This window comes from Labrus mixtus, chromosome 1 (genome assembly GCF_963584025.1).
Source record: "Labrus mixtus chromosome 1, fLabMix1.1, whole genome shotgun sequence".
NCBI classification, from domain to species: domain Eukaryota; kingdom Metazoa; phylum Chordata; class Actinopteri; order Labriformes; family Labridae; genus Labrus; species Labrus mixtus.
This window is the reverse complement of record NC_083612.1, coordinates 20,272,323-20,299,428: the sequence shown is the minus strand read 5'-3', so window position 1 is coordinate 20,299,428 and position 27,106 is coordinate 20,272,323. Positions and strand designations below refer to the sequence as shown.

At 38.2% G+C, this 27,106-nt stretch overlaps 2 protein-coding genes across 2 annotated transcripts in view; both read right to left on the bottom strand.

Annotated features, from left to right (window-relative positions):
• tub (TUB bipartite transcription factor) overlaps positions 1 to 14,154 on the bottom strand; it is a 53,458-nt gene extending 39,304 nt beyond the window's left edge. The window contains exon 1 of the mRNA XM_061037514.1: positions 13,952 to 14,154. Within this exon, the coding sequence (XP_060893497.1) occupies positions 13,952 to 14,007 (56 nt within the window). The 5' untranslated portion in view covers positions 14,008 to 14,154. The remainder of the gene's footprint in view (positions 1 to 13,951) is intronic.
• A 1,944-nt stretch (positions 14,155 to 16,098) lies between these two features.
• Positions 16,099 to 27,106, bottom strand: part of rras2 (RAS related 2) — a 28,951-nt gene continuing 17,943 nt past the window's right edge. Inside the window, exons 2-6 of the mRNA XM_061037535.1 lie at positions 21,882 to 21,969; positions 21,610 to 21,712; positions 20,240 to 20,348; positions 18,562 to 18,680; positions 16,099 to 18,115 (exon numbers count right to left, since the gene is read on the bottom strand). Of these exons, the coding sequence (XP_060893518.1) occupies positions 18,028 to 18,115; positions 18,562 to 18,680; positions 20,240 to 20,348; positions 21,610 to 21,712; positions 21,882 to 21,969 (507 nt within the window). The 3' untranslated portion in view covers positions 16,099 to 18,027. The remainder of the gene's footprint in view (positions 18,116 to 18,561; positions 18,681 to 20,239; positions 20,349 to 21,609; positions 21,713 to 21,881; positions 21,970 to 27,106) is intronic.

Genomic DNA, 27,106 nt, shown 5'->3' with positions numbered 1-27,106 from the left:
GAACAAAACACCAACTTAATAATATAGTACATTTTTAAAGTTTGAGTTGATCAGAAAATTGTGAACGGGATCAGGGATGATGAGAGAGAGTGAGTCAAGAAAATGGAGAAGTGGCCTGTAAACCCAAAATAATGAACTCACAAACACTCAAAAGCAAGAGCCTAGTAAAACTACAAAGCTCTCGTCAGTCCTATTCTTGATAACAAGCAAGCCCTTTTACTCTACACTGTAATTGGACTCACTGGAAACAAACAACCAATGGCATTGCCTTTCATTTGTGTTTTCAAATGCAATTGTTTATGTGTATTCGCATATTTCCAAGGACAGGTCTATGAGTATATGTTTGTATCAGGCATTAAAATGACTCTGTCTACATGTGTACGTCACTCATACGTAAATGTATAGCTTTCTCTTACAGGTTTGCATTTGACACTGATCTTATAAATTGTAACACACACACAGATAAACAGATCTGATATATATGTATCAAGGTGAATCTACTGCAGAAAATTACACAAGCCCACAGCACAGGCTGCAGGATGCTGCTGTGAATACTGTTTCAAATACAGTTTTTTTTTTAAGTAGGACCGGTGATGTCTATATGTCCGGGAAGTAAAATATAGAGGATACACTTTTCTTATAAACTAAGTAACACAATAACAGCATTGACAAGCTAAAAGAGCACCACACAAAAAAAAAACAACAACAACTATACTATAGAGGTACCATCCTGCAAAATGTATCATAACTCCTCCATTTTTTTATTTACTTGGCCAAGCTATCTATATGAACCAAGGGCGGAGCTGGGTTGTCATGTTGCTGCAGACTTTTTGATCCTAATGCACACCTGCTGCTGAAAGGGTAATTCAACATAAATCCACTTTGATGTGAAGGAGAACCAACAACCTCTCCTGTTTGTAGAAGTCAGCAAAGGCATCGGAGTGGGGAAGCCACAATGTCTGTCATCATTCCAGTCTTATGATTCCCTTCATAGAACTGCCTTCACAAGTCTCAAAACACAGGATTTGCTTTGGTGGGAAATGCTATGTTGACAAAAAGATAACCTTTGATGGTGGCATTTGGTTATGATGCATAAAGAAAAACCTTTTATCATAAGACAGTGCAGATCTGAAAATAAAGAAAACACATTTTTTACACGGACACAATTTAACGTATGATTTTTACAAAAAATATATCTCTTTATAAATACAAATTAATACATATTTTAATCAAGTACGAGTATGGGGGCGTGTTTATACAAATAAAGCACTATCATCCATATTTTTCACTAGTAGATATGCATCACTGAGACACTCATAAAGCTTTAGAAAGTTGTCCCACACGAACACCTCCACATCTTAACACTGCCTTTGCAGCAATTCTCTGACTTGAAAGCTCATCTTCTCTCTCTCTCTCTCTCTCTCTCTCTCTCTCTCTCTCTCTCATTGAACATAAATAATCAGGGTGCCTCTGGAGAACATTTAAGAGCCTCTACAGGGACTGTGTTGCTGATTGTCCTTTCTCATTTGCATCTTAAACGTAGTGCATTCATACACTGAAGCAAGATGGAGAATAAGAAACTATCTATTCAAACTCTGCCAAGGCCAACAGCACTGAAAACGTCTCTGTCTTAGACAGTATCTGGAGGTTGATATGATTCATTGAATGAAACTAATATGATGGACAAATGAATGTAGGGAGTGTAATGACAATACTATGCAAGTGCTTATAAAATGTTTTTTTAATTCATAGTGAAGAAGTATGAGTGTGAATCTTGAATTTTGAGCACACACATACACTATCAGCCATTCAATAATATCAAGCTCCAGACCCTCAATTATTGCCATTACACCACAAAAGTAAACATAATTAGTCATTTTATTTATATAAACTAAAGTATACATTATTTGTATTTTTTTATAGTAGTACTATAGTTAAGATTGTTCATGTCTGCCATGATTTCCCTGAGCTCGAGGAGGAGCAACGTGCACACCTGTGCCAGCTACATCAATCAGCCACAGGTGAAGACCTGAGTCCACCTTTCTTTGTTGAGTGCATCAAAAGAGAGTCATTGTTTTCAGTTAATTAGTTTGGTGATGCAGTTTGTTGAGTTTCTGCTGATTGGATTTATTGTGTAATTCAGGATTTATCCTTTGTTCTAAGATTAATTTTGATCATTTAGCTTCTTTAATATTAATTGAGCATAGTTAGCCTGATTTTGTTATTAAGGCAAGCAATCATGTCATTAACCTTCTTTCACTTGTACAGAAACACTACTTGACAAAGTTAAAGGTACCATTGTCAGAATAATATATCCTTTAAGTGGAATCGTTGTCTCACTGCCTTTGAAGGACAATGTTTACATTCAAATATCTACATTTTTTAAAAATTGACTAAGCCTATGTTTTTTTTTTTTGCAGTACTTACATTACCTCAAATATTTCCAACAGTTATAAAACCAGAGAAATCTGTAATTTTATAGTTGTAACGGGACTGTTCTTGTGGCGGCAGCCGCCATGACAGACACAAAATGTTAGTCGTTGTCAAGGAAACACCGGATGTTACGTCAAAGATCGCTGTATAAGGAAGTGGGAGCTGCTGCTGAAAGCTGCTGTACTGTTGCTGTATGTGCTGCTGTGATAAAAATGTCATGTAAATGATACTTGGATACATCGTCAGTAAACATATTCTCTTTCTCAGGTCGGTTTCGGCCATTCGTATTGACTCCCGTGATTCCCCGTGAGCCTCCTTTTACATACTGTGCCTTTACATGCCTCATGTCAACTATTGATGTCAATGAGCTCTGGCCCTTATCACTAAGGTTACACCTTTAACACTATTGTGGAGCAACATTGAGTCTAAGACAAATTTGGACATTAAGTTAATCACATCGCATCACAGGGAGCTGGAAAATCTCCAGCCCATCTTTATTGTTTATTTGTGTGTTATAACAGTAAAATCCATCTTAATCAAATTTAAATTTGAGCGTTAAAAAAAAAAAAGATTATAGTGTAGATAGCTCCATCATGCCAATGTTTACCGTTTTCAAATCTGCTATTAATTTCTGCAGGAGGGAGAGATTCCTTCTAAAGCATTAAAGCTTTTGGGCCTGGTCTCTGGTCAGAAGGGACTGCTGCTTTACCAACGAGACTATTAAAAAAAAAAACAATACACAGATTTTTTAAGCTAAATAGCCTTGAAATCATCGCACATTACACTTATTAAGTATTTTAAAGGTTCTATATGTAACTTTTTACATGTATAAATAGTTTTTTATCACCCATTAATAAGCGAACGGCTAACTGATGTGAAAAATGTAGATGTTCACTGTCTATCTGTGTTGCCTGTATAAAGTTTTTCCCCGGGTCGTATTTTCCCGCGAAAGCTCCAGGAAGTGACATTTTATGCACGTTCTCAACATCCTCCTCACTCCGCTCCGCTTACAGAGATCAACAGAACAAACTCATCACACACTCCCGGTCTTCACCTCCACAGCCAGAGGCCGCCTTCCACACACTTCTATCCGCTCTAGGAGCTCTCAAAGGCGGACAAACTCATCAAACACTCCTGCTCTCAGCCAGTGCCTGCAGAGACTGTCGTTTGTAGGATGGAGAATGAATACAGACACACAGACTCCTTCACAGACTTTCACATGTGTATGACCACTAACCTCCTCTGTAAACATTATGTCGGTCCAGTGTTTCGCTACAAACGCAGTATTTTCTAAAGTTACATATAGCCCCTTTAAGGAAAAGAAATGGGTATGTGGGGATTTATCGACTGTTTTTATCTGTTTTTAATTCACTGTTTGTGGTGTTCTCACATTAAAATGGTAGCACTGCCTTTGCCATCAATGATCAGCACAGATCTTGCAAACTGAAACTGATAAAAATGTGTGTGTGTGTGTGTGTGTGTGTGTGTGTGTGTGTGTGGCTCCTCTCTCTCATCAGGCACCTCTGATTCACAGCTCACAGTCCACGAGCATCACTACAGCAACAGACAGCGAGTGTTTTCCTCTTTACCTGAAGAGGATGGATTGGACTGATAGGCTTTCTTCTATCCTGCTATGCCACCCACAAAATCTCCCTCTTCACCTGAAAAATCTTTGCGATAACCTCAGTGGATCCTGAGGGACTCATGCTTTATTATCTGTTCACTAATTCCCCTCTATCTGTTGTCTTGCTTTGTTGTTTCAAACTGATGTTCTCAGAAAAACATAATCTCATAAACAACTAATATGCAGGGATGTACATAAGTGGCTAAGACTTGTTATATTGAGTAAGTCTTCGGGCCTATCTTCTTCTTCAGTTGATGATGTGTGTATAACCCTTTTCTAAGCCATGTTATTGTAACATATATTACCAAGCCACTACTGTACATGCTCGTAAATTATTATTCTCATCATGTATTCTGTTCACTCAGCCTGTGTGTCTTTGCTTACCTTGAATTACTTTAGTTTGGTTGATGTAAAACTACAAAATCTGCATTGAGCTGCAGTACATTACAGTAATTGTTAATATTTGAGAACAGAAAGCTGCACCGACACTTACCATCAACAGGCAGTATTCTAGTAAAATATATGTATTTGTTACATTAAATACATTTTTATCACTGTCTGATGGTACATCACAGATTAAAATAAGTGGACAGTCCAAGCGTATAGCATTCACAATGACCAAAAAACATTTCTCAACACAAAATCTGACATTTAGTTGTCAATCAATCAGCGTATCCTAATGGAAGACACAGAGAGGCAAAAAGGTGTCAAACTAGTTTGCTTGTTAGAGATCTTTAAATGCTCATTGTAAAAGCCTCTGAAAACCCAAAACCCCAGCAACAGTCTCACTATGTTATTTAGAATTTATGAAAACAAAAATAAGCATCCTAAAAATGTAAGCAATAAATTTCAATCCAAAACCAAAATATTGTTGTTTTAAGATTATTTCAACTTTACACATTAAGAGTCGTGCACGGTAATCCTTGGGTATAAAAATGCAAAGTACACAATTCAGCGAATCAATCACAGGAAAAGGTATAAGGGATCCCGAACAGTTTGTTTCACCCACATGTACGAAATCTGGCAGGCATGTGTATCATGTCAAAATCTACAAAAAAAGTTCCACATGCCAAAACTCTGAACTCAACAGAAAGTCCTCTGTTTTGAAATGCCTGCGTTTCTTTGCCAATTTTCGAGGGTTCAGACTTGGATGAACTTCTCCCGGGGCATAAATCTGATCATGTTCTTATTTGGCGTACAGCTTGGTGACAAGGAGACCTTGATGATGAAAAGGGTATCAAACTCATTTACAAGCACAAACAGCGTGGCTGTGACAAAGTGTCATTTCGGGCACTTTGTTCCTGCTCCATGTAAAATCAGAGTGGACGAAACTTTAATGGCTCTGTTTGCAACTCCTCCTTTTTCTATCTGTGGTTTCTACAGAAACAGATGGACAGTGACTAAGCTATGAGCTGCATAGTAACAGCAGTGCAGCAGGATGGTTGTGAGATGGAGAGTAAGGAGCTCTGATGAATAAGACATGACAGTCTTGGTGAAATACATTGTTGTTGTTAGAGTTCACTTTGAGATAGTACACTGAGTCAGAATAACTGACCATGTTTTAAAAAAAGTGTCAAACAGTAAAAGATTCTGCCTCCAGTAGCAATCGTAGTCCTCATCAGTTCTTGCGGATTTTGAATTTAAGAGTACTTCCTCTCTATCATGTGACAGTGTAGGTCGACTCTCAGTGGCTCCTAAAAAGACATTTAAAAAAATGTATGAAATTTCCTAAAACTACATGGCAGTTATAAGTGCTAGTGACTTTAAACATGCAGTCCAGATCTGAGTTGAAGTTTGGTTAAGTTAAGGAAAGAAAATGTTTTGGGTTGAAATAAGTCCATTAGATACACACAGACATATGTGACCTCACATAAATATGACATATGTGACCTAACTAAAGAACATCACGATATGACCTTTGGGTAAGCTTTGCACAAAACTCAATCAAGATTCTCCTGGATGACAATTTTGTGTTGGTTTCAACATTTCATCCATTTTGCAGCTATGGTCGGTAACGTGAGCATGATGGAGCATTTGTTACCCCCATCGAACCCCCAGTTTTTCGATGTAATACTTTAGGACCGAGCAAAACATCCCTTTAAACTCTAACCGAACTGTGATGATTAACCATTTCCTGTCCACTCTCATCTATGTTTAATTTTTTTGACCAGTAGAATTGTGTTTCATTTTTAAAGGACAGAACTTCAGTCATTTAAGAGGAATGATTAATTAATCTCCACTCTTGTGTTTGGTTGTCTACGGTCTCAAACTAATGTGCATGGCTCTGACTCATTTTCAAAGCCACCCACATTGGCCACTGATTCAATGGATTCCCACTTGAGGAGCTCACAGCACTAAGTGTGTGTGACTTGTGGACAACAAACAGTGTTATATACGCACTCATGGGGAAGGATCTCTCGCTTTTCTCTTTGTCTGCGAGTGTAGAGATTGTATACACATCAACACACTGAAGGTCAACAGTTCCTGTGGTGGGCAGCTCACACCTGTATCACAAGCTGAACAGACATGAGCCCACCTCAGATCAACCCAGTCTGAACAGATCTGAAACCAAAGTCACAGATGGCAGCATAAAATAAAAAGCAACTACAAACATAACTGAGACTTTGTGCTTCATTAGGAAATCAATACATAGAAGTATTTTTGTCAGGATATAACTCCAGTCTTGGACTCAGTCAGCTGCATCGTCTCCAAACCAACAGAGCCAACATTCAAAGACAATAATAAAGACCTGACAATATGGACACCGAGCAAACAAGGAAAAGCATCCCCACAAATAGGGCCTAGAACTACTTCCACATCAAGTAGAAATAAATCAAGAAACACTGTAATCACATATATGCACGACCACAATCTTTATAACTAAACAGGTCTAATTATTTTAAAAGATCTATTTTGACACTAAAACACTGCAACAGTAGCAAACTTGTAACCTCCCAGCTGTCTTCTTGCAAAAACCTGGTAAGTAGAGGGTCTGTCACAGTCTTGTCCATTTGAGTCTCAGAAGCTTAAAATAGTTGAAAATCAGAGTTTAGCCAATCTAATATTCATGTATTTCTTCTTGTGTTGTGAAGCACTAAACAGCGGTCCCATTTTTGCCATTAAAGTAAAAATGTTATCTAGTCTTTGTTGTGCTGCAGAAACCAAATCAATGATGAAATCAATGTTTAATGACTGTTCCATGTTTTAAGTTAAACAAACAGATAGACATACATGTTAATAACATGTGCTGGTGGTGTTCTTGTTCTCTTCTTTCTTTTATGTGGATACAATTAGATGTTAGATTCTCTGCCGGGCCGGGCTCAGAGGGAATATGCATAAGGGTCGGGCTAGATTTTTTTTGACCTGATCTAAACTCTTGATAAAATAGGCCACTGTGTCTGCTCTTCGCTGCCTATCAGACAGTGAATTGTGAGTGTTAATTAACTGAACCTAAGGGTGTTTTCACACCTATAGTGTTAGAATGATACTTTGTTGCATGGTCATTTTGTGTTCACTGCAATATTGTAAAGCTGGCCTAATTACAAAACAAGGGCTATGAACACCATTGCATCACAGCATCCTTTCCCCACAGTGTAGGTAACCAAATGACATGTGTACTAGTCACACTTTGCATTGTAAAATAACTTTCTTTTATTCGTTTGACATTTTGCAATGAAATCTAATATGAAAAGATATTTGCTAAGTAAAAGAAAAAACACTCAGTGGAGAAATTAAAAGTGTACACCTTTTTTTTCTTCGTTTATCCCAGGTTCGGCATGGCCTTCATGAAAGAACACAAAACTCTTGACCATTTTCTGTCTGACTTCATTTTAGTTCCATCTCTTATATCATATCATCATCAGGACCAATAATGTACGATGAGAAATTAGGATTAGTTTAATTTAGCTGCCTTTATTTCTATACCTATCATGTGCAGTTGGACTGAGGGAACACAATGTACACAAGGAAATTCAATCGATCCTTTGTCTTTGATTAAAGCAGGGAGTCTGTACTGAGCTCTGTAGGCTCTGAATTGTATCTCGTCTGCCCACCTTGGGCTTCCATCTCTAGGATACAGTGTTTACTTAGAGGGTGCCACAACATTGTGATTGCACATGCTATAGGTCCAAGTACAGAAATAATCCAGCATGATTTTTCTTATCTTTAAGATATGACTGTAGGACAGCAGACCTAGTCAAATAACATATTGAAAAATATTTTTTTTTTCAATTCTGCACTACAGTCTATAGAAAGTAGACACCTCAGACACCTACAGAAAGTAGTCTGTAGAAAATATTTTCATTGAAAGTCACAGTTGAACCCAAAAACAACTTCCATCATGGAAAACAGCTTTATTTTTTTATATTACATTTTTTTTGGGGTCAAAGTTTGAGTTTGTTTTCTGTATTAAATGCAACCAAAGAGGGTAACTCTTCTGTAATACAAGAAGAGTAATTGATAGGGACCTGCTGCTGAAAAAAACACATTATTATTGTAGACTATTTAGCTGTTATCTCTTACATCTCTTACACTTGGCCCGATTACTAAAGAAACTTAAATAAAATAACTCTGCTAGTAGGCGATCATAACGTTATGCTCAGTTAGCAGGTAAGAGCTTTGTGCTGACTTTCTAGGTAGAACATGTTGAACTGTACTAATGCTGCCTATATAAACATCTTTCAGCACCACAACAGTTCACAGAGACCTCAAGATTGATAAAAGCCTCCCATACGTTTACTCCAGAATCTTGGTTGTTGTATATGTTTTGAAAAAAAAAAGAAAATAGTCTTTGGCAGCCCTAAGGCAAGTGTAAGCCAAGGTTCCGTTTTTGGATACTGAGCACAGATATGAATAAAGTATGAACTTCAATCAAACCTCTATACTGCCAATGAGAGGAATTTCAGCTTGGACCAGCGCATCAGAAGTTAGGTTCGCTCAGGAGAAAATGGATACCGACCAGACACAGGTGAAACAAGACACAGACGCGGGATCATTTGAAAGGTAAGTACAATTTAGAACATTAATTCTCTTTTTTCCACTTTAGTTGGTTTACCAGTTAGAATATTCCTTTTTTTTCCTTTCACAACACAGACAAATATTCAACAATATTATCACAATAAAACCTTTGTTTTGATGGTTTTTAGGGGTCCTGGTCCTATTACTTAGTTTATGCAACTTAAGCTATATCTATTTGGCAGTTTTAGGCTCCTTTTTAGTTTAAAGCTGTTTACTTTATGGTACTTTTGGTTTCATTATTATATTTAGACCTTCTTAATACTAGTTTGTTTTGATTAATGTTTTAAATATTATGGGGGTTAGTTGATTTACTATTTTAGATCTTTTATTTTGAAACCAGGACTTTTATTTTGAAACCTAAATTCGTTCTACAATGGCATAAAGGAAACTTATCACTGTAACCCCAAGTATTTCTAGATCCCCAAATCACAAGATGGACAACAATAATTCAAAAAACAAACAACAAAGATGTACTCGGGTCCTTCTGGTTGTTTAAACCACTTTTTTTGTTTTTCCAATGGGAAAAAAGAAAAGAAATGCACTATTAAAGTCTATAGTCCTACCACCAACGTAGATGGGAAAATAAACTGTTCCTTCCTTTCAGGATTCGAAAACGGATGGATGGCTCGCCAGACTGCAAACGACCACAGCACTCCAGGGAGGATGAGCAGGTTGCAGACAAACAGGGATCGTGGAATCTTTCTTCTCCAACTCACAAAAAAAAACCCAGCCTTGACAAAAACAGTTAAAAGCCTTATTAATGCTTGAACTTTAAATTACACATTAAATATCCACAGCGTTTGTCATCTATGACAAAGAACTCAAATGAAATACAATGTAAAACACACTGTATGCCACATTCTTCTCAATAAACAAATTAAAAACCAAATCATTTGTAATCGTATTTAGATTAACCTATATTTAATACAGTTAGCTTGATCATTAGATTACAGCGTTTGTACTCATTCATAACCATATGTAAACAATTCATTTTTCCTGTGATCAGCGCCACGTCAACATACTACAACAACAGGCTACAAACAATAGACCACCGACAAAACCACAGCCCGCACGCAGACTGCAGCTCCAACAATGAGCCTCTCACTGCCTGCCACCTTCGGTCACAACACATCAAAACCGCTTTGACAAACATTCAGACAAACTAACAAGCTAACTAGCAGTAGCTAACGTTAGCATTTATTTCATTCACACACATTACTATCAAGTCTTCAATTTAATTTGACTTACCAAGGGTTTAGTTAAACGAACTGCTCTTAGCATTTAATACACAAAAACAGTATTTATCAAAGCACTTTTCTTATATTAAAGCTGTCGTTTTACAGATAATTGTAGTTTAATTGTCTTATTAATAATAACCGTTTTGTTACAAATTACATCAATTTATTACACTATTTTCAATATTTCAATAATAAAAGTGAGAAGATAACAGCACTAGTAACCCTGGGTTACACACGTCCGCATCAATGTGGCCTTGAAGACAGTTTAGGAGGTATTTAGCTTGAACAGAAAATGTACTAAAAGTGAGTTAATCCCTGCAAATGAAAACACTGCATTAAGTAAGGGTTCAAAAACACAAGAATGTCTTTTTGTGAATTTTAAATACGTTTCATTCTCAGCATTAATTGCAAGGCCTGAGATGTTTTAGTTTCATTTAGCGACTGAGATTTTGAAAACAGATATAAGAAGGGGAGAAGAATTCTGTCTGAGACGAGTGGCCAATGTCAGATCACTACTGCTCAAAAAGGTGCTACAAACTAATGGAAGGTGTGACAGGCATTGTCAACCCACACAGTCCTTAGGCAAGGTTCAATCAGGCAGAATAAGTGAAACATGAGTGATGGACCACATCACTCGTGTAATAGTCATGGATATTGCTTAGGGGCTCAGTAGGTGACATGTACATCATGTCTATATTTCAGGAAGTGTATACTCATACCCAACTCCAGTGGGATCTGTGCCAGCTCATGTTGTAGGGATGCATTTTCCATTTTCATATATTTTACAGTTAGCGACAACAGAGAAAAACAACCAGCAAAGCCTGCACAGATCTCACAGAGATGGCCCTCAGGTTAATTCAGACCTTAGTATGACTGAAAATTGCCTTTTTCTTATTTCACAACTGCTCTATACTAAGCAATGGCTTTAGTAACATAGCATGGCAAGACATCTGATAAAACTATGTACAGTAATCGTTACCTATATTTAACCGCTAATGGGAATGTGTTTTGCCTGAAAGGAAGTGTAACATGCACATCTAATCATGCACATCCAATCCATAGTGTTGGTTGAATTGAGTTTGTCCACACAAAAGAGAAATCGAATTAGGTTGATTTGATTAAAAAAAAAAAGTTTTCTGGTGGAAATGTTTAATTTGCCATTAGAGTAAAAGCAAACAACAGGCAACCCTTCTTTAAAGAGCAGACCCTGGTGCATCTTACTGTGTTATACTGTTTAGTGGTTACACATTATTTCATACTACTGTGAGAAATCTTAGGCGGCTAAGAGACCACTGGCTCTGGCTGTAATCTCTTGGGATGTCCAAGCACAGATTCAGAATACCAATTATAATGCCTCGGCCAGCATGTACAGTGTTGTCAAGGTAAAACCTCCTCCACTGTGTCTCTGGTGATCCCTAATACAACAACAGTGTACCTCCAACTATCAACTGTATTTCTAGTTCTTGTCTTATATTGACTTGGGAGGAATTGTTTGGCTAATAGTGTTTATTTTATTTTTTTGTTGTTGCTAGTTTTCCTCCAGATATTTTTAAACAGTGCTGTTAACTGGTGAACACAATCATTTAGTTATGTGTGTTAAATTAACTACCTACATATTTTGACAATATTTCTGACAATATGAGGTTTTGTATTTCAACAGGGGCGCTTCTTCTTTGACCCGGGTGGCCAAACTTTGTCACTGACTTTTTCAGAGGTGTTATTAAGTATATGTTAACACACATCTGTACAAAAGTATTTAATATTTTTGTTTCAGTTAACCATATCTACTTCAACATATAACATTAATGCAACAATATATGTAACTTTTCCACCTTGAAATAGTCCTTTCAATTTCAATTTGATCGCAAAATAACTTTCAACAGAGAGAATGGCATACTGTATATCCCATGTCCAAAACACAACCCGATCTCGTGTTAACTGCAGTATGTAACTTTGGCAGCGGGGCCGAGGTTATCTCTAAGAAGTGTGTGCGGCTTTACAGCACTAGTTCACACAGAAGCCTTCAGTTATAAAGCAGCCAGTTAACCCGTCTCTGTATGCTTTGATACAGGCTAAGAGGAAGAGGACGGTGACAGATGAAGCAGAGAAGACAATAGAGAGAGTGACCAAGCAAGAAACAGATCGTACATCCCTGCAGATATTATTTATAACATATTTAAGTAACAGTCATCTGTATTTTTATTGGTGTCATTGTTGTCTCATGTTTAGCAGCGTACAGGGTGCAGAAAGTCTTCTAACCCAAGTTATGGGTCAGGTTTTCATACAAATAAATAAATAATCTCAACTAGTATAATAAACCCTCAACAATGCCACAGCACTAGACACTACACATACTCAACATGCAAAGAGTTTAAAAACAACGGGCTATAGGCTTGCAGAGTCAATCGACCATTATGTTTAGCGTCTCTCAAAGTCTTTCCGGCTTCACAGCCTCTGTCTAAACGCTGTCTAAGAGGCATAGGCGTAATAGCACTATGTCTTACAACACGGCAGTTGCACTATGAGACCTTTGATGGGCGCCAAAGCGCATTAAACCAAATGTTTTCTTATTGTTGCTATGAGGTCTCATACAGTTTTTACATTTCTGTGGGTTCAGTTAGAGTATTAAAGTTAGTAGTTTCAGATTATGGGGCAGCACTTTGGGTAGATTTCAGGCAGTCATACCATTCATTCCAGCCCCTGGAACAAATCAGACCTCTGAAAAACAGTAGTCAACCATGACCAATCCTGTCATTCTGAGGCTGGTGTTGTCACCTGGGCTCTCTTAGTTACTCTACCAAAATGTGAGGTCTTGATCACACTGTCACGACAATTGGGAGTTAACACCAATTCTCTGGCTAATGACTTCAGCTTTGTTTGAGTCACTTTCACCAGCAATTAGATATTCTTAGAACTGAGCTAATAATGAGGATTTATACAACTCACTTTTTAATTCTTTTTTTTTTTTAAGTGTTAAATCATAGATAGATAGATAGATAGAAAGATAGATAGATAGATAGATAGACAGACAGACAGATAGATAGATAGACAGATAGATAGATAGATAGATAGAACGATAGATAGACAGATAGACAGATAGATAGATAGAACGATAGATAGATAGATAGATAGATAGATAGATAGACAGATAGACAGATAGATAGATAGAACGATAGATAGATAGATAGATAGATAGATAGATAGATAGATAGATAGATCAAATTAGAAAAGAGTAAGTATTAACAAAGTATTTTGCAATAAAGTGGTATATAGTGGTAGACTACCATAACTAACATCATTACTTAAGTCGTTCTTATGGGGAATGTTTTGGAGACAGCTGGCCTATGTTGAAGGGGGGGGGGGTTGGGGGGTGAGTGAATACACCATGGGCATACAGACACAGAGTGAAGTGAACATCCTGTCTGCCAGCAAACCCAGTATGATGCTTAAACTACTTAATACACTCACATCGCATCCCTCGATTTCCAATCCGCTGCACCTGTCAACTAATTGCGCAGGTTTCCTTCACTACAAGCTTCAGCCTCAACATTTTAGCTACAATTTGGCAACGTGGCATTAAAACACAACAGACTACTCACGTTTTAAACGTCCAATTACCATGACGACAAAGCTCGCTTACCTGTCATAACTCCATCTACTGTAAGACATGCTCCTGTTGCTGCTGACTCCCTCCATGTCTCCTCCGGTGAACTTGACGGACTGGACTAGAGGGCGAGACGACACAAAAACCAAACAGGAACCGCTCCTTTTCGTCTCCTCAAAATGATACACGTACTAAAAGAATCGTCGTTATCGCTGAATGAGGCTGTGCAGAGCCAGACGCTCTCTCCAATGGGCTATACCACCGCTACCGAGAGGGGAGGGCACGCGACCAGTCAGTGCACTGTGCACGCGCGGATGCTGATATAGCTCGTTTCTTTCACGCGGACCCTAAATGCTGATTAATTTGACAGTCTATGTCCTCTCGATCAATAGACTTTATCCTGATTAAATAGGCTGTATCAATGCATGAAACTGTCATGTAGCCTATTGGTGGTAACCTATATCATGCTTAATATCAAAAAGCGAACACTGAACCTCTTTAATCAGTAACTAACAAATCAATGTTGCAGAAAGCCCCCCAGAAAAACAAACAAACGAAAAACTGAAAAAACACATAGATAGACTGCAGCCTGACATGTATTGTGCACTATCGATAGTAAATTACCATATCTTACTTCATGCATATTTAAACAAATCAAGTTTATCGTTTTTACTTGAGGCTCACAAACTGCTAATTGCTGTTTGCTTTTTGCATGAAGGTTAAGAATGCTTCTTCTCTTCACAACCTAGGGTTGGGGTTAGGGCTCAGTGGCTGTGATTCTCTACAAACATTGGAGATTACCCATCATTAGGTGAACCAATCCAGAAAGAGAAGGTATGGATGAGGGGAGAGGTCACGCAGACAGTCCTCTATTCATGACTATTTATGTCAATAAATTAAAATGAAAGCCTCTGAAGGATGGATTTCTGACTTCTGCTAGTCTTTATTATATGGTATATAACAGTACCAGTTGGTTTACAAATACTGTTTATGCAGGATGTTACTTTGGGTGAGGAGGCCCTTAGTTATGTTTTTATTTAATGATCAGTCTCAACATCATAGAGATTCAACTGCTATGAAAATGAATAACTCAGGGTCTACTTTAAACAGTTTAATGATAATGAAGTGCACAAATGTGAAAATCTTAGTCATCACATCTCAACCTAACTTGACCCTGGACAATCTATCATTAAAACTCAAAATAAGGGAATATTTTGGAAGAACCGTCTTTATCCCCTTAGACCTGTAGAAAATATGACAAGGGGTATTAAAACTAGTTTTTTGTTTTAATTCAAAATAAATATCTTTATAAATTGAACTTTCTTTCTCCATTATATGTGCAGCATTTTTAACGCACAATGGTTTGTGTTTATCACATTTTCTTGGACAAAATAACACTTATTGATTGATTGTGTGGATGCATGTTTTTGGATAGCTTTTACACAGGTTTGTGAATCAGACTTTTTAGATTGTGTGTATTATGTTGTGAAATATATACTTTAGCGAATGTTCTGTGCATTCCAATATCATCTTACCCGGTATCCTGTAGCTCCTTGGGGACCAGAGATGTCTAGTTAGTCAGTGCCTACCAGTTACGTTGTTGGAATGCAACATATTTGTATTATTTGGTATCTTTGTTCCCAATGGCTATAATTTGATAGAAATAGTAAAAAAAAAATAAAAAAACAACTATAGGCACTTTCGAGGTCTGACTAAGATGCAAGAAGAGGAAATGCAGACACAATGAATTCGAGTTCCCCCTTCAAATCACAAATCCTTGCATAAGGCTAACGGTCTCTGTGGGAAGTAAAGAAATCCAATAAATTCTTCCAACCATCCATCTATTTGCTGTCCCAATTAATCAACTAGAAGGTCGCAGAGGGCCAAAGGCCGCTGCTGCTGCTCACCAGCATCTTAAACAAAACTAAGTAGAAAACACAGGCATGTAAAGAGATGGTACACAAATCAAATAAAAACACTCAGGTATTTGAAAGTCAGTTTTTGTTCATACATTTTTTTTGGTTTCTAACACTGGTGTTAACATAAAAAGAATAGCTAGAGCCATACTGTGAACAAATCCTATTTTGACTGTAGTTTTAATTCCCCCAATTTGAGGCTCAGTAAGTTAGGTTCATGTCTGTGCTGTTGATTGAGCATCTAAAAGAAAGATTCTCTACCCCATCTGGCTCAATGACAGATTTTATTTTAGCACCAAAAGCTACACACAGGGCAAAAGACACTGATATGGAAGAAAAAGAAGAAAAAAGACGCATGATTTTGATGTACACTTGGATTTCCAATAAGTTGGGAAATTGGTATATCAAACCTTAGTGATTATGATAGTTCATTTCCAGGTTTTGAAGCTCTATGTCAAGGCAAGAATCCTTTCTTAAACACTAACACCTGACCTAGATATTTTACATTTTGAGCAGGTGATTAACACCTGAAGATACATTTTTCGATGATTAAGCCACAGCAGGGGGGAAAAACATTCTCTGTCACATCTGGGGTTAAAATCCAATTTTGCTAATTTGGGCCAGCGGTCACCTTCAGTGAAACACAATGAAGAGAATTCAGTATTCCTCTTGACATATATACACAGCTGTGCTGTGAAGATGTTTTCACTTATACACATAGAAAAATACTTGTAAACTAGTTTGATAAGAAAATAATGTATAAAAGTAGAGTAGAAACATTAATCAAGTCCATCATTTGATTTTCTTGTTGTTTATATTACAAGATGAAGATATGAAAAACAAACTGCAGTACTTCATTAGTACGCCTGAACAGAAGTACAGAGGTGGAAAAAGAAGGCAGTACAGTGTTTTTTGTCTGTGGGGATGAATCTCCACAGGTGGCAGGTCCAGTCAGTTCATGTCCTAAAGGAGAGCAACTGTATCACCATGTGCACCTCAATGCTTTCACTCGTCCTGGTTTCCACCTCACTGGGGGTCAAATTATGAAAATTTAGTATTTGAAGATAAAAAGAAAAACATTGCCACTGTGTTATTGGAATGATATAACAGTTATTTGATCTATTTTGTAGTCTAAATGTTTGACAGAAAAGATGTACGACACTGGAATGATCCTTGATTGCTGCAAATGGATTTCTTTACATCACAAAGTTGAATATAGAGCATAAAGTGTTCAGTGTTTTGATCTTAAATCTTGTTATTTTTCAAAGATACACAGTTTGTTACCAATACATTGATCTACTGCTTCTAAGAGATCTGAAAGAATGAACGATGGCAAATTTAGGTGGAAGCGCCAGCCTTGAGGAAAGAATTTCAGACAAATGCACTACTTTCGGTACATTGACGAGTTGGTATTGGATTGGAATCAGTCAATCCATAAAACTTAAAAAAAAATCTAATACAGTAGACAATCCATATTTGGCAATTGAGATGAAAAGCAGAAACCACAGACGAAGTAAAGATTTCAATGCAGAATGCCAAAAAGTTCTATCATTGTAGCTTTAAGGTCTGTCTAGGCTTTATATTTATATACATACTTATATATTCACTTTCATATATGCAAAACCAAAGTCAACCTCACACACTGTACTGTGGTGATTTAATAGTTCATTAGAAATACACTTTGAAAATCACAACAAATGTCACATATGTACAGTAGCAGATTAGCACATGGGGGGTAAAGGTGGATATGGCACAACATACACAAAGCTTCATTAGATAATCTCTCTGCTCTGCTCAGACACTGGAAAACTAAAGAAACGTATTAACATTCTGGATATATAGTTTTCATTCAATCTCGGTAGCAAGTACAAATGTCACTACAAGGCAAGAGAAGTCCTTCAGAGTACAAAACATTAATCGGTCAGGCTGATTTAGAAGGCAATGTTTAGTGTTGGGACTCTCTCATGTGGATTAAATTACTTCTGAAGGTAGAGTGGTGTTAAAATTTGGCATTGTCAGTTGTCCTTAGTGATGTCCTGGGGACAGCACTTCCTGGTCAGAGTATCTCCGAAAAGGCCGTCTGAAGTCATGCACGTGGAGAAAGGCAGCGGTCAGTCATCCTCTGAGGATGTGATGTCAGGCAGAGTGGGCAGCGCGGTACAGAGTAGCTGCATGAGTTACAGTGATAAGGCCGACTCAGACGATCACACAATGGCAGCCGCTCTTGTCTTTCTCTTTTCTCGTAGGCTCTGGCGAGGGTGGACATTCCTGTTCTTGGAATTTCCTGGGGAGTGGGAGAAAGGAAAGTATCATGACACACTTTGCTGTGAACATGTGCAATATGTGCTTTTTCTTTAAAAACACTAGTAATAAATGCACAACTCTGTTTCTTCAAAATTGTTTGAAAGGTTTTGGTTTAATTTACTGAGATTTCTTTCTGTGCATTTTCAAACATCTCATTTGTTTGAAATTAGCAGGTTGCATGAAAAAATGACTTTACTTTTATGTACTGATCACTATTTTTGAAATATTCTATTGAAAGTATAATTTTTAAACTGTAATCAATAAAAACTTTTCTGCAAATTGCCATGGACAACATATACAAAACCTTCATACTCCTGCAATAGTTTTCATAGCAATCCCTGAACGCAGAGCTTTTTAGCCACTGACGCAGATTTGATTCACTGAAATATCCATACATGTAAAAGATGCATTCAAAAAAACACCTACCTGATTACTCTAACCAGCTCATGGAAAGCCTGGTCTACGTTCATACGGATTTTGGCTGAAGCCTCCATATATGTGACCTTCAGTTGTCTGGCCAGCTGCTGGCCCTCTTCCTGGGTTACCTAAAGAATAATGATGAATCATGTCAATTATCATGTCAATTATTTTCAACCACACATAAAAAAAAAGTACTAGTTGGCATGTATGAAAGTTAGAGATGATTAAGTAGAGTAAATATTGTTCTATATGACCATGAAATCATGAATAATATTTATATCAAGCTGGAGTTCGTCAGATAGCGTATACTGTTTGTGTTCATACTCCTCTTCAATGTAACACTTACATACAAACTGTGGCTTTACTGGATTCAGAATAATATGGTACAGAGCCAGACTGCTAATAGAGAACAGCCCATATGTTAAGTCTTCTCATTTAAGGGTCCATGTTGGAAAATATAAAGAAAGACGGTGTACTCATAGAAGGCACTGGCTGCTCACACTATGGCTCCTATTTGATATTGATTTCAGCTCATATATCAATGGTGTTTTTAAGGTTAATATTAATAACTCTTATTTAAATAGTAATAATAATAATAATAATACATTGGTTTTATATAGCGCTTTTCTAGATACTCAAAAAACGGTTTGACAAGGAAAAAATTACCAAAAAAACCCATTTTTTTTAGATTATCAACTAACAACTATCTAATGTTTACTGTGTTCCCTGCAATAATAAAGACTAACCAGGTTTTCCCCTGAGCGAATTTGTCATCACTCTGGAACTCTATTCTTTCGTCCCACACAGTATTGTTTAATCAAACAAACAATGAAGAAGTTTTCTACGCAAACTCATTTTCAATTGTATTGTATTGAATCATTTCTTAAGTGTTAACTTTCTACATAGTCAAATTCGATTGTATGCATCTGGGACGCAGCTGGAGTCTCTCCCTCCACCCTCTCTTTATTTAACAGCTGTGCACATAATTTGGATCTGAATAATGCAAAAAGCAATTAAGTCCGAAGCGTTGCTATATTCTTAATGAAAAGCACAATTAGCATAAATTAAGAAAATGTGAAGCAAACATTTGAAAAAGGTTGGTCAACAGATAATTCCACTATGTTCTGCAGGCATTGTTACAGGGGGAGATGTACAGTTAAAAAAATCTAAACAATGGGCGTCATCATTAACTACATTAACTAACTGTTAGAATATTTTTATGTTTAGGTTTTTATAACACAGATCCACTCAGGCTTGTTTGGTCATTTGTACTACATAATAAAAAATTGTATAATGTCTCCATCATCCACATGACTCATATCAACAGAATACATAGTCAACCAACACTCGTGAAATTTGTGCTGGTACTTCTCCTGCTAACCACAAGGGGGCAGTATGGGTTCAATCAAGGAGGCAATGCGCCTCTGCATACAAACAACCAAGAGTCATCATTTCATCACACTCCCTCCTCTCTCCATCCATCCTCCCTTTCTCTTTTATTCTTTCACTAACATCCTCTTGTATCTTAGCAGCTAGCTGCAGCTGCACATGCTCGCTTCCATTTTTTAAATATGCAAATGTGACTCCTCCAGACTGACATATTACTGTAGCTCGTAAGATGATCAAACAAGGGGCCTGTTTTGTCGGTCAGTGCGTTCAGATATGTGCAATCTGTTGGACTTACTTGTCTCTGTAGTTCCAGATCTGCTTTGTTTCCTACGAGGATCATCGGGAATTCATCTCTGTCCTTCACCCGAAGGATTTGTCTTTGGAATTTGTAGATTTCCTCAAAACTGTAAAACAATATCAGGTGGTGTTTAGATTGTGTCAGCACTAACAGGTTACATAATGATTCAATACAGATGCAAACATTTAAAGCAAAACGTAGCCAGTCAAACACATCCATGACAATACGGTTAGAGTCCCTACCACTGTGTACAAGAGTTAAGAGTTTAACATGTCAGAAAGGCAAAAGGGTAGAAGTCAGCCACACTATCACAAAAAAACAAAAAATGTGTTTGTCTGAGGGTCTGTTCCGTGCACTGACCTGACCGTTTGCCCGCCATAATATAAATGCCAAGTGCACTTTTCAACCCAAGAGCAAATAAAAATGTCAATCTGAGGGGGAAAAAAAAGAGACAGAATGCAACCACAACCCAGGACGGCATTCCAGCTACGGGCCCACAGACGGCGGGGTGCGCACATAGTGAATCTGGAACAACTTGACTAATATAAATGGAGGAAGGAAAGACTGTTTACAACGTAAACATTGGGAGGGGGCAGCAGTGGGTGGGGGCAGGGAAAGGCAGCTAGCTGACTTGTTGGGCAGGGACACAAAGAGGACGGGGTGTGACAGACTCAAAAGGTGACTTAAGCCCCAAAACATTGTAGCTCAAACATTTTCAAATCCTTAACATTTCATGAAATCAAAGACACTTCTTGATATTGTGTATACCCTGCATATTTGGAATTGTAGAAAAATCATCTTTTTTTCCACTAGGTTTGTTTGTAAAACATGCTGTTTATAGTTTCTTAAAAAGCCAACTCGTTCAATTTATGATTCTTAAAATGTAAATTCTGCTGAGGAAAAATCATCTTATTCTGCCGCATTAAGAAGCATCACATACTGTATATTCTATATTCATCTGTTCCAACTCCTAATGGAAGCTGTTTGATGTTAGCACTGAATGAGATACTCAAACCTACTTGGATCTCTATATCTAGCGGAAAATTTTCGATATCACTTTAAATATAAGCTAAGGTGCACAGATGAGTGGATTCAATAGAACCGGATGCGGTTTAAGTGATGAGAACAGAAGAAAAATGACATCAAGAACAACAGCAACGGGGTCCGGAAATAAAGGCGTCAACAAGTGAGAGTATGGGTGCAAGATTTATTGTTTGAGTAGAGTGAGAGGTGGGGGTGGAGCCAAAGAGTGTGAGTAATTGTGAACAGTAAACAGAGATGTGCAAACAGAAAGAGAGAGAGAGAGAGAGAGAAGGATGTGAAGGGAAGAAAAGTGAGTGAGTAGAGAACACAAAACTGTCACTCACCTTCCTCTGTCAGTGACTGAGAAGACGAGCAGGAAGCCCTCCCCTGTCCTCATGTATTGTTCTCTCATGGCTCCAAACTCTTCCTGTCCAGCCGTGTCGAGGACTAGAGCGCGTGGACACACACAGTGACACAATCACACATAGACAAAATAACTTGCAGCAAATTTGGGATCAATTCCATGAGTGCGTTAGAACATACTGATAGGGTACATGTGTGTATTTGTCTGAGCGTGTGTGTATTTGCTTTGGTAGTGTTTGTTCAGACAACTTACTGTCGAGCCGAGCCGCCCTTTCATCAATCACACACTGCTTGGTATAGGAGTCCTCAATCGTGGGGTCATAGTCAGTGACAAAGTATGACTGCAGGAGAGAAAGAAGAAGAGAAAAAACGTAAATACTTCTGGGAAAGATACATTATGTCGACATGTCCCAGGCTTGTGAAGTTCTTCTTTATAAAAAAGGGACAAATCATGAACAAGTGACGTGCCAAAGAGCCAAACATTTGGAATTCTTATGTCTGACCTGAAATGCAAAGGAATTGAAATGTGTAAACAATGCACTTTTTTTTTAGTCTTGTTGGGTTTTGTTAAAATTAGCACAGTACTGCATTTAATTTTGTTTTTGTTTTAACTCAACACTAGCTTATTCATTTAGCAACCTTTGTTACCAACATGCAGCCCAAAGTGCTCTTTACAGGAACAGACAAACAAAAAATAAGAACTAATTAGACATTTTTCAGGAAATTAAAAATGTTTAACAGCAAAACCAAGTATTAGAAATCAATAAATGAAATATTGTAAAAAGTGAAATGGACAAAATAAAAAAGCAGGGACAAAGCCATTGTTAATAATATAAACCCATGCTGAAGTCAAACCTTTACTTAAGAGGTACATCTCCATTTTAAAAAATATACCAAAAATGCTCGTCAGTTTGATAACTAGAGGGCATTGAGTTCAACAGTTTAGGGAAATAAAAAGAGAGGGCTGTCTAACTGGTTGTGTATCAGTTTATTTAAAAGGAAAGTTAAAGAGTACCGTAAGGTGATAAGGCTGGGACATAAAATGAAGTGAGTTCAGTAAAGTATGTAAGAGCAAGGTCATTTGAAGCTCTAAAAAGAAGAAACATAAACATCTTGACTGTCCAAGATTCCATCTTCTTAAGCTACAGCAGAATCAGAATGGAGCTTTTAAATAAAACCGGCATGGTCTGGTTTAAAGGTTCACAACATAGTAAGATTTGCAGTGAGTATAAAAGGAAGCAACATGGTCTACAGACAGTATAGTTTCCTGCATGTTCCTTGCACTGTTTCACCTACATCCATAATTCATTTTTCAAAGCTGTAACATTTCCTTTGTGCAATGCATGCTGGGAGATAAGTGTCCACCCACTACACACTTAAATAACATTTTTATTCTGCTGACAGACTGCTCTGCTTATACTACATTAAATTATACATAAATATATGCCTGGAATAAGTATGAATTTGGGTCAAAGTAACAAAACCGTAAACTCTCTGGCTTCAATGCTTCAATGAGACCAAACAGCCACTCTGTCCCTGTGTTTTTGGTAAAAACACAGACATTCTCACTGACCTCTACCTTTACTGCCCTTCTGCAGACAGAAGGTAAACACGCTGTCGACAGACACTTGCACAAAAAGTGTGAAGTAAATATTCCCTCACACTAACAACTACTGCTTACGTTTAGACAGCAGGCTGGTTTTCATGCTAATAACACATTTACATTTTGGGGACAATTTCTGGTCTCCTAGTAACTCAAAACTGGATGGGTGGGGCCGGGAAGGGGGGGATCAGGGAACTAGGGAGGAGGAGAAGGAGGTGGAGTAGGAGTCATGCATTTTTTACATTTTTCCCATGTTTTGTAGTTCTGGCTCTCTTCAGGGACTAGTTAAGTGGTGACAGCTGAGGGGAGTGCTCGGGGGCTGTCAAACCAGCACCCTAAAACACGATGCGACCACTAGAACACAAAATCCGGACAAGGTTTCCTGTTGTTCTAACAACCCAATTTAAACTTTTACTTTTACAGACATGATGTGTGTGTGTGTGTGTGTGTGTGTGTGTGTGTGTGTGTGTGTGTGTGTGTGTGTGTGTGTGTTGTTTTGCACAAGGACACTGGCTGCTTATTTGCTTGTGAGGGTAAAGAAAGAGCTTGCAAAATGTGTACAGTTTTTAACTGTAACTAACTTGATGAAGCATTTATTGCAATATACAGAATTTAGTAATAAAGAGAAACCTGACGCAGGTCAGAAAAAAGAAGCAGTCACAACACTTTGCTGATTGGATTAAGTAGCATAATTCAACAGATATATCAGTGTAGTCTTGCATTGTTGCCTAATGGGTGTATTTTTTTTAAACCATATTTTCTTTTCTCTTCTTCAGTGTTTTCTCCTTTTTTACAATTGTTTATTTTCTTTGTTTAACTTTTTATTAATGTTACATTGTTATTGTCTTGCCTTGTGTGGCCTTTGTTTGTCTTGTTTTCTATTGTTGAGTTTCTCAAAGCACATTTTACACTCTTGTTTTTTGAGCTTCTATATAAATGAATGTATTGCTTTTGTCACAGGTAGCTGTAGTACAGTTACGTCTTAGATATGTTTGATTTGTGACTTTTACAGCTGTAAGTATGTTATTTATATTTTCAGTATAATTATGGTATGCCTATAATTTAAAAATAGGGAATAAGGAAAGAGCGCAAAATACTTGTTACTACTTTACAACAACTCAAGTTTATTGATTTCAAATTATTTAGTGCCAAATATAGTAAAGGAGATCATCAAATATTTATGTTTGACTATGTTTAACCTGCTAAAGTAAAAAAAAAACAAGTGCTGTCAAAAACAAACTGTTGTGGAATAACCAAATAAATGACTTCCAACAGCATGCTGTAAGCGTTTAAGTGTTACATATGTTATCAGCTTACATATTGTCCTATGATGGTTTTAACTCTCAAATATTGGTTTTAATCATGTCTTAAAAAATGCATGTGAATGTTCATCAGTGACTCTTGTACCTTCTGCATACAAATGGCTTCATCTCACTCGAAGCTCTCTTTGGCTGCAGGTAATCTCTCCCTTCCACTCCTCCTGTCGCTATGCAGCATGCAAGCTCGCCGGCCTGTGTCACATTCACTCACCATTGCTCAATAATTCAGCAGTATCACTGTGTATTCTTGAACGTGCTTCACTGCTCTGCCAGTGTGCCTCCAGACGCCCAGACGGAGACAGAAGAGGGGGGGAAAAAAAGCTTCTTGTGTTACTGGTCCCACCCTCCACCACCTCTCTCTCTCTCTCTCTCTCTCTCTAACAGCACGTGACCTCTGCTTCCCGTCAACCTCTTATTCCTATTCTGTAAACCTCGGGCAGCCGCATTGAGCACGGTGCTCCTCTGGCTACTCCTCCTCTCCCTGCACACATGCATGGGTGGTGTGTGGCTAGCTGCTGAGCTGTGTTCTGGCTGAGCTGATTCTCTCAGAGCCGTTTCCCGTGATAGATGAGGCTGTTCTGCAGTGCCAGCAGTGCCAGAGCTAACAGGGCCTGCAGCTAGAGCGGTGGGAAAGTAGAGAGGGCAGCATGAAAAGGAGGACTACCAATAACTGTGTGACATAAGGCAGCCTGAGTCATGTCCAGTAATATGACCCATAATTCCTTACATCTATGACTTCATCACATATAACAGGCCGCTAAAACACAATGACTCAGGCTGTTTGAGAAGGATAGAGCTGCCACAGGGTTCTCAGGAGCGACACCCACACGATTGTAATCAACCATCTATAGCTAGAGCTCTATATTAAATCTTAGTACCTTCTCATCTTTACTTTTACCACTGCCTCAATTTCTTTCAAGTATGAAAAACGGAAAGTAATAATTGGGTGCTTTATATGATTTTTGTTTATGATTTTTTTCTTTCAGAAAGAATTTTTCAATGCTTTCATAAGACTGAATTCTTGTTTAGTTGCTCTTGTTAAGACAACATGAGGCACTGCTCTCCATAAATAAAACTGACTAGACTTGCCTTGACATGATATCCAAAAATATTTACCTGACAAGCTTTGACTTCAGTGTTCTCACTGTTATATGCCAGACAACACCACAGGTACACACTGATGGGACAGACAGACTGATATGAAAACATTGGACAGCTGTCATGAGCAGACAGCTGACACACTCACAGAAGGGTCAACAGTGGGGCTCAATTCTTCAAGAGTTAGTGTAGTTTGGACTGTGACACAAACGCACAGACATTAACCCACACAGATGGTCCACAGTAGCTCTGCTTCTAAATGGTCTAACCACATCTAAAAGCCACAGAGGTAATTAGCAGAAGTGCTCTGCAACATTTTTGCAAGGCTGAAATGACTATTAAAACAGAACAAACTTGCTGTAACAACTCATACTTTAAATGGAGCATGGATTGATGTAAAAAAAAAAAAAAAAAAAAAAAACATAGTCAAGCTCCACTTAGGAAATTATTAGGCCAGTGCTGACATGACCAACTATGTAGGCATGTATTAACTTCCTTCATTGTAAGCCTCAGGTGGTGCATAATCAAACTGCACGAAGAAGCAAAATTACTGGAATTTTTCCAAAAACTAGAATGCGATAAAAGAGAGAAACACAAATCCCAGAACCCGGCTGAACCGAGCTGCAGTACACTTTAGATTTCAGTGGCAAGGTGGGTCAGGCCACACTCAGCCCCGGTCAGCTTAGCAGGAAGGAAACTCCACCTCTGCAGCAGGCAACTGGCCCGGCCTTTTGGGTGGTGGTGGTGATGTCACAGAAGGCATGTTCCCCCGTCCCGCCTACCTTCCAAGTCCAAACCTGTCACTCAGTTCCCGTCCAGCATTCCAACCATACATCCCAGCCCTCCACCCACCCAGCCCTCCACCCACCCACACACACACACACACCCACACCCACACACACACACACACACACACACACACACACACACACACACACACACACACACACACACACACACACACACACACACACACACACACACACACACACACACACACACACACACACACACACACACACACGGAATACATTAGAGGCCTGTTTTCAACGTGAATACAGAGCCAGTGGAGAAAATCTCAGCTGCAGCACAGCTCTTTGTGCCGAGCTGTTTTGTGAAACACAAACTGCTTCATTCCAGACGTAACCCAGCGAATCCTGTCTCTCACAGCTGCTGGTTTCCCGCCTCAAGAAAAGCAAGAATGGGTGAAATGTGTAGGCGTGTAATCAACATCGTGTTTGCACTATACACCCACTTCCTCTTCACACGAACAGCTTCACAAACACCAAATTTAGATCCTTTTCCACCTGTGTCAGTTTAACGGGGTTGTTTGGTTAAAGTTGTTCATAGATAACGCATCATTAACCACACACAGAGCACAAAACCACTGACTCAGCACCAGGACAGAAAAGAAACAAGATTTTCACTGCAAAACATGAATAAATAGGAAACCTCCGG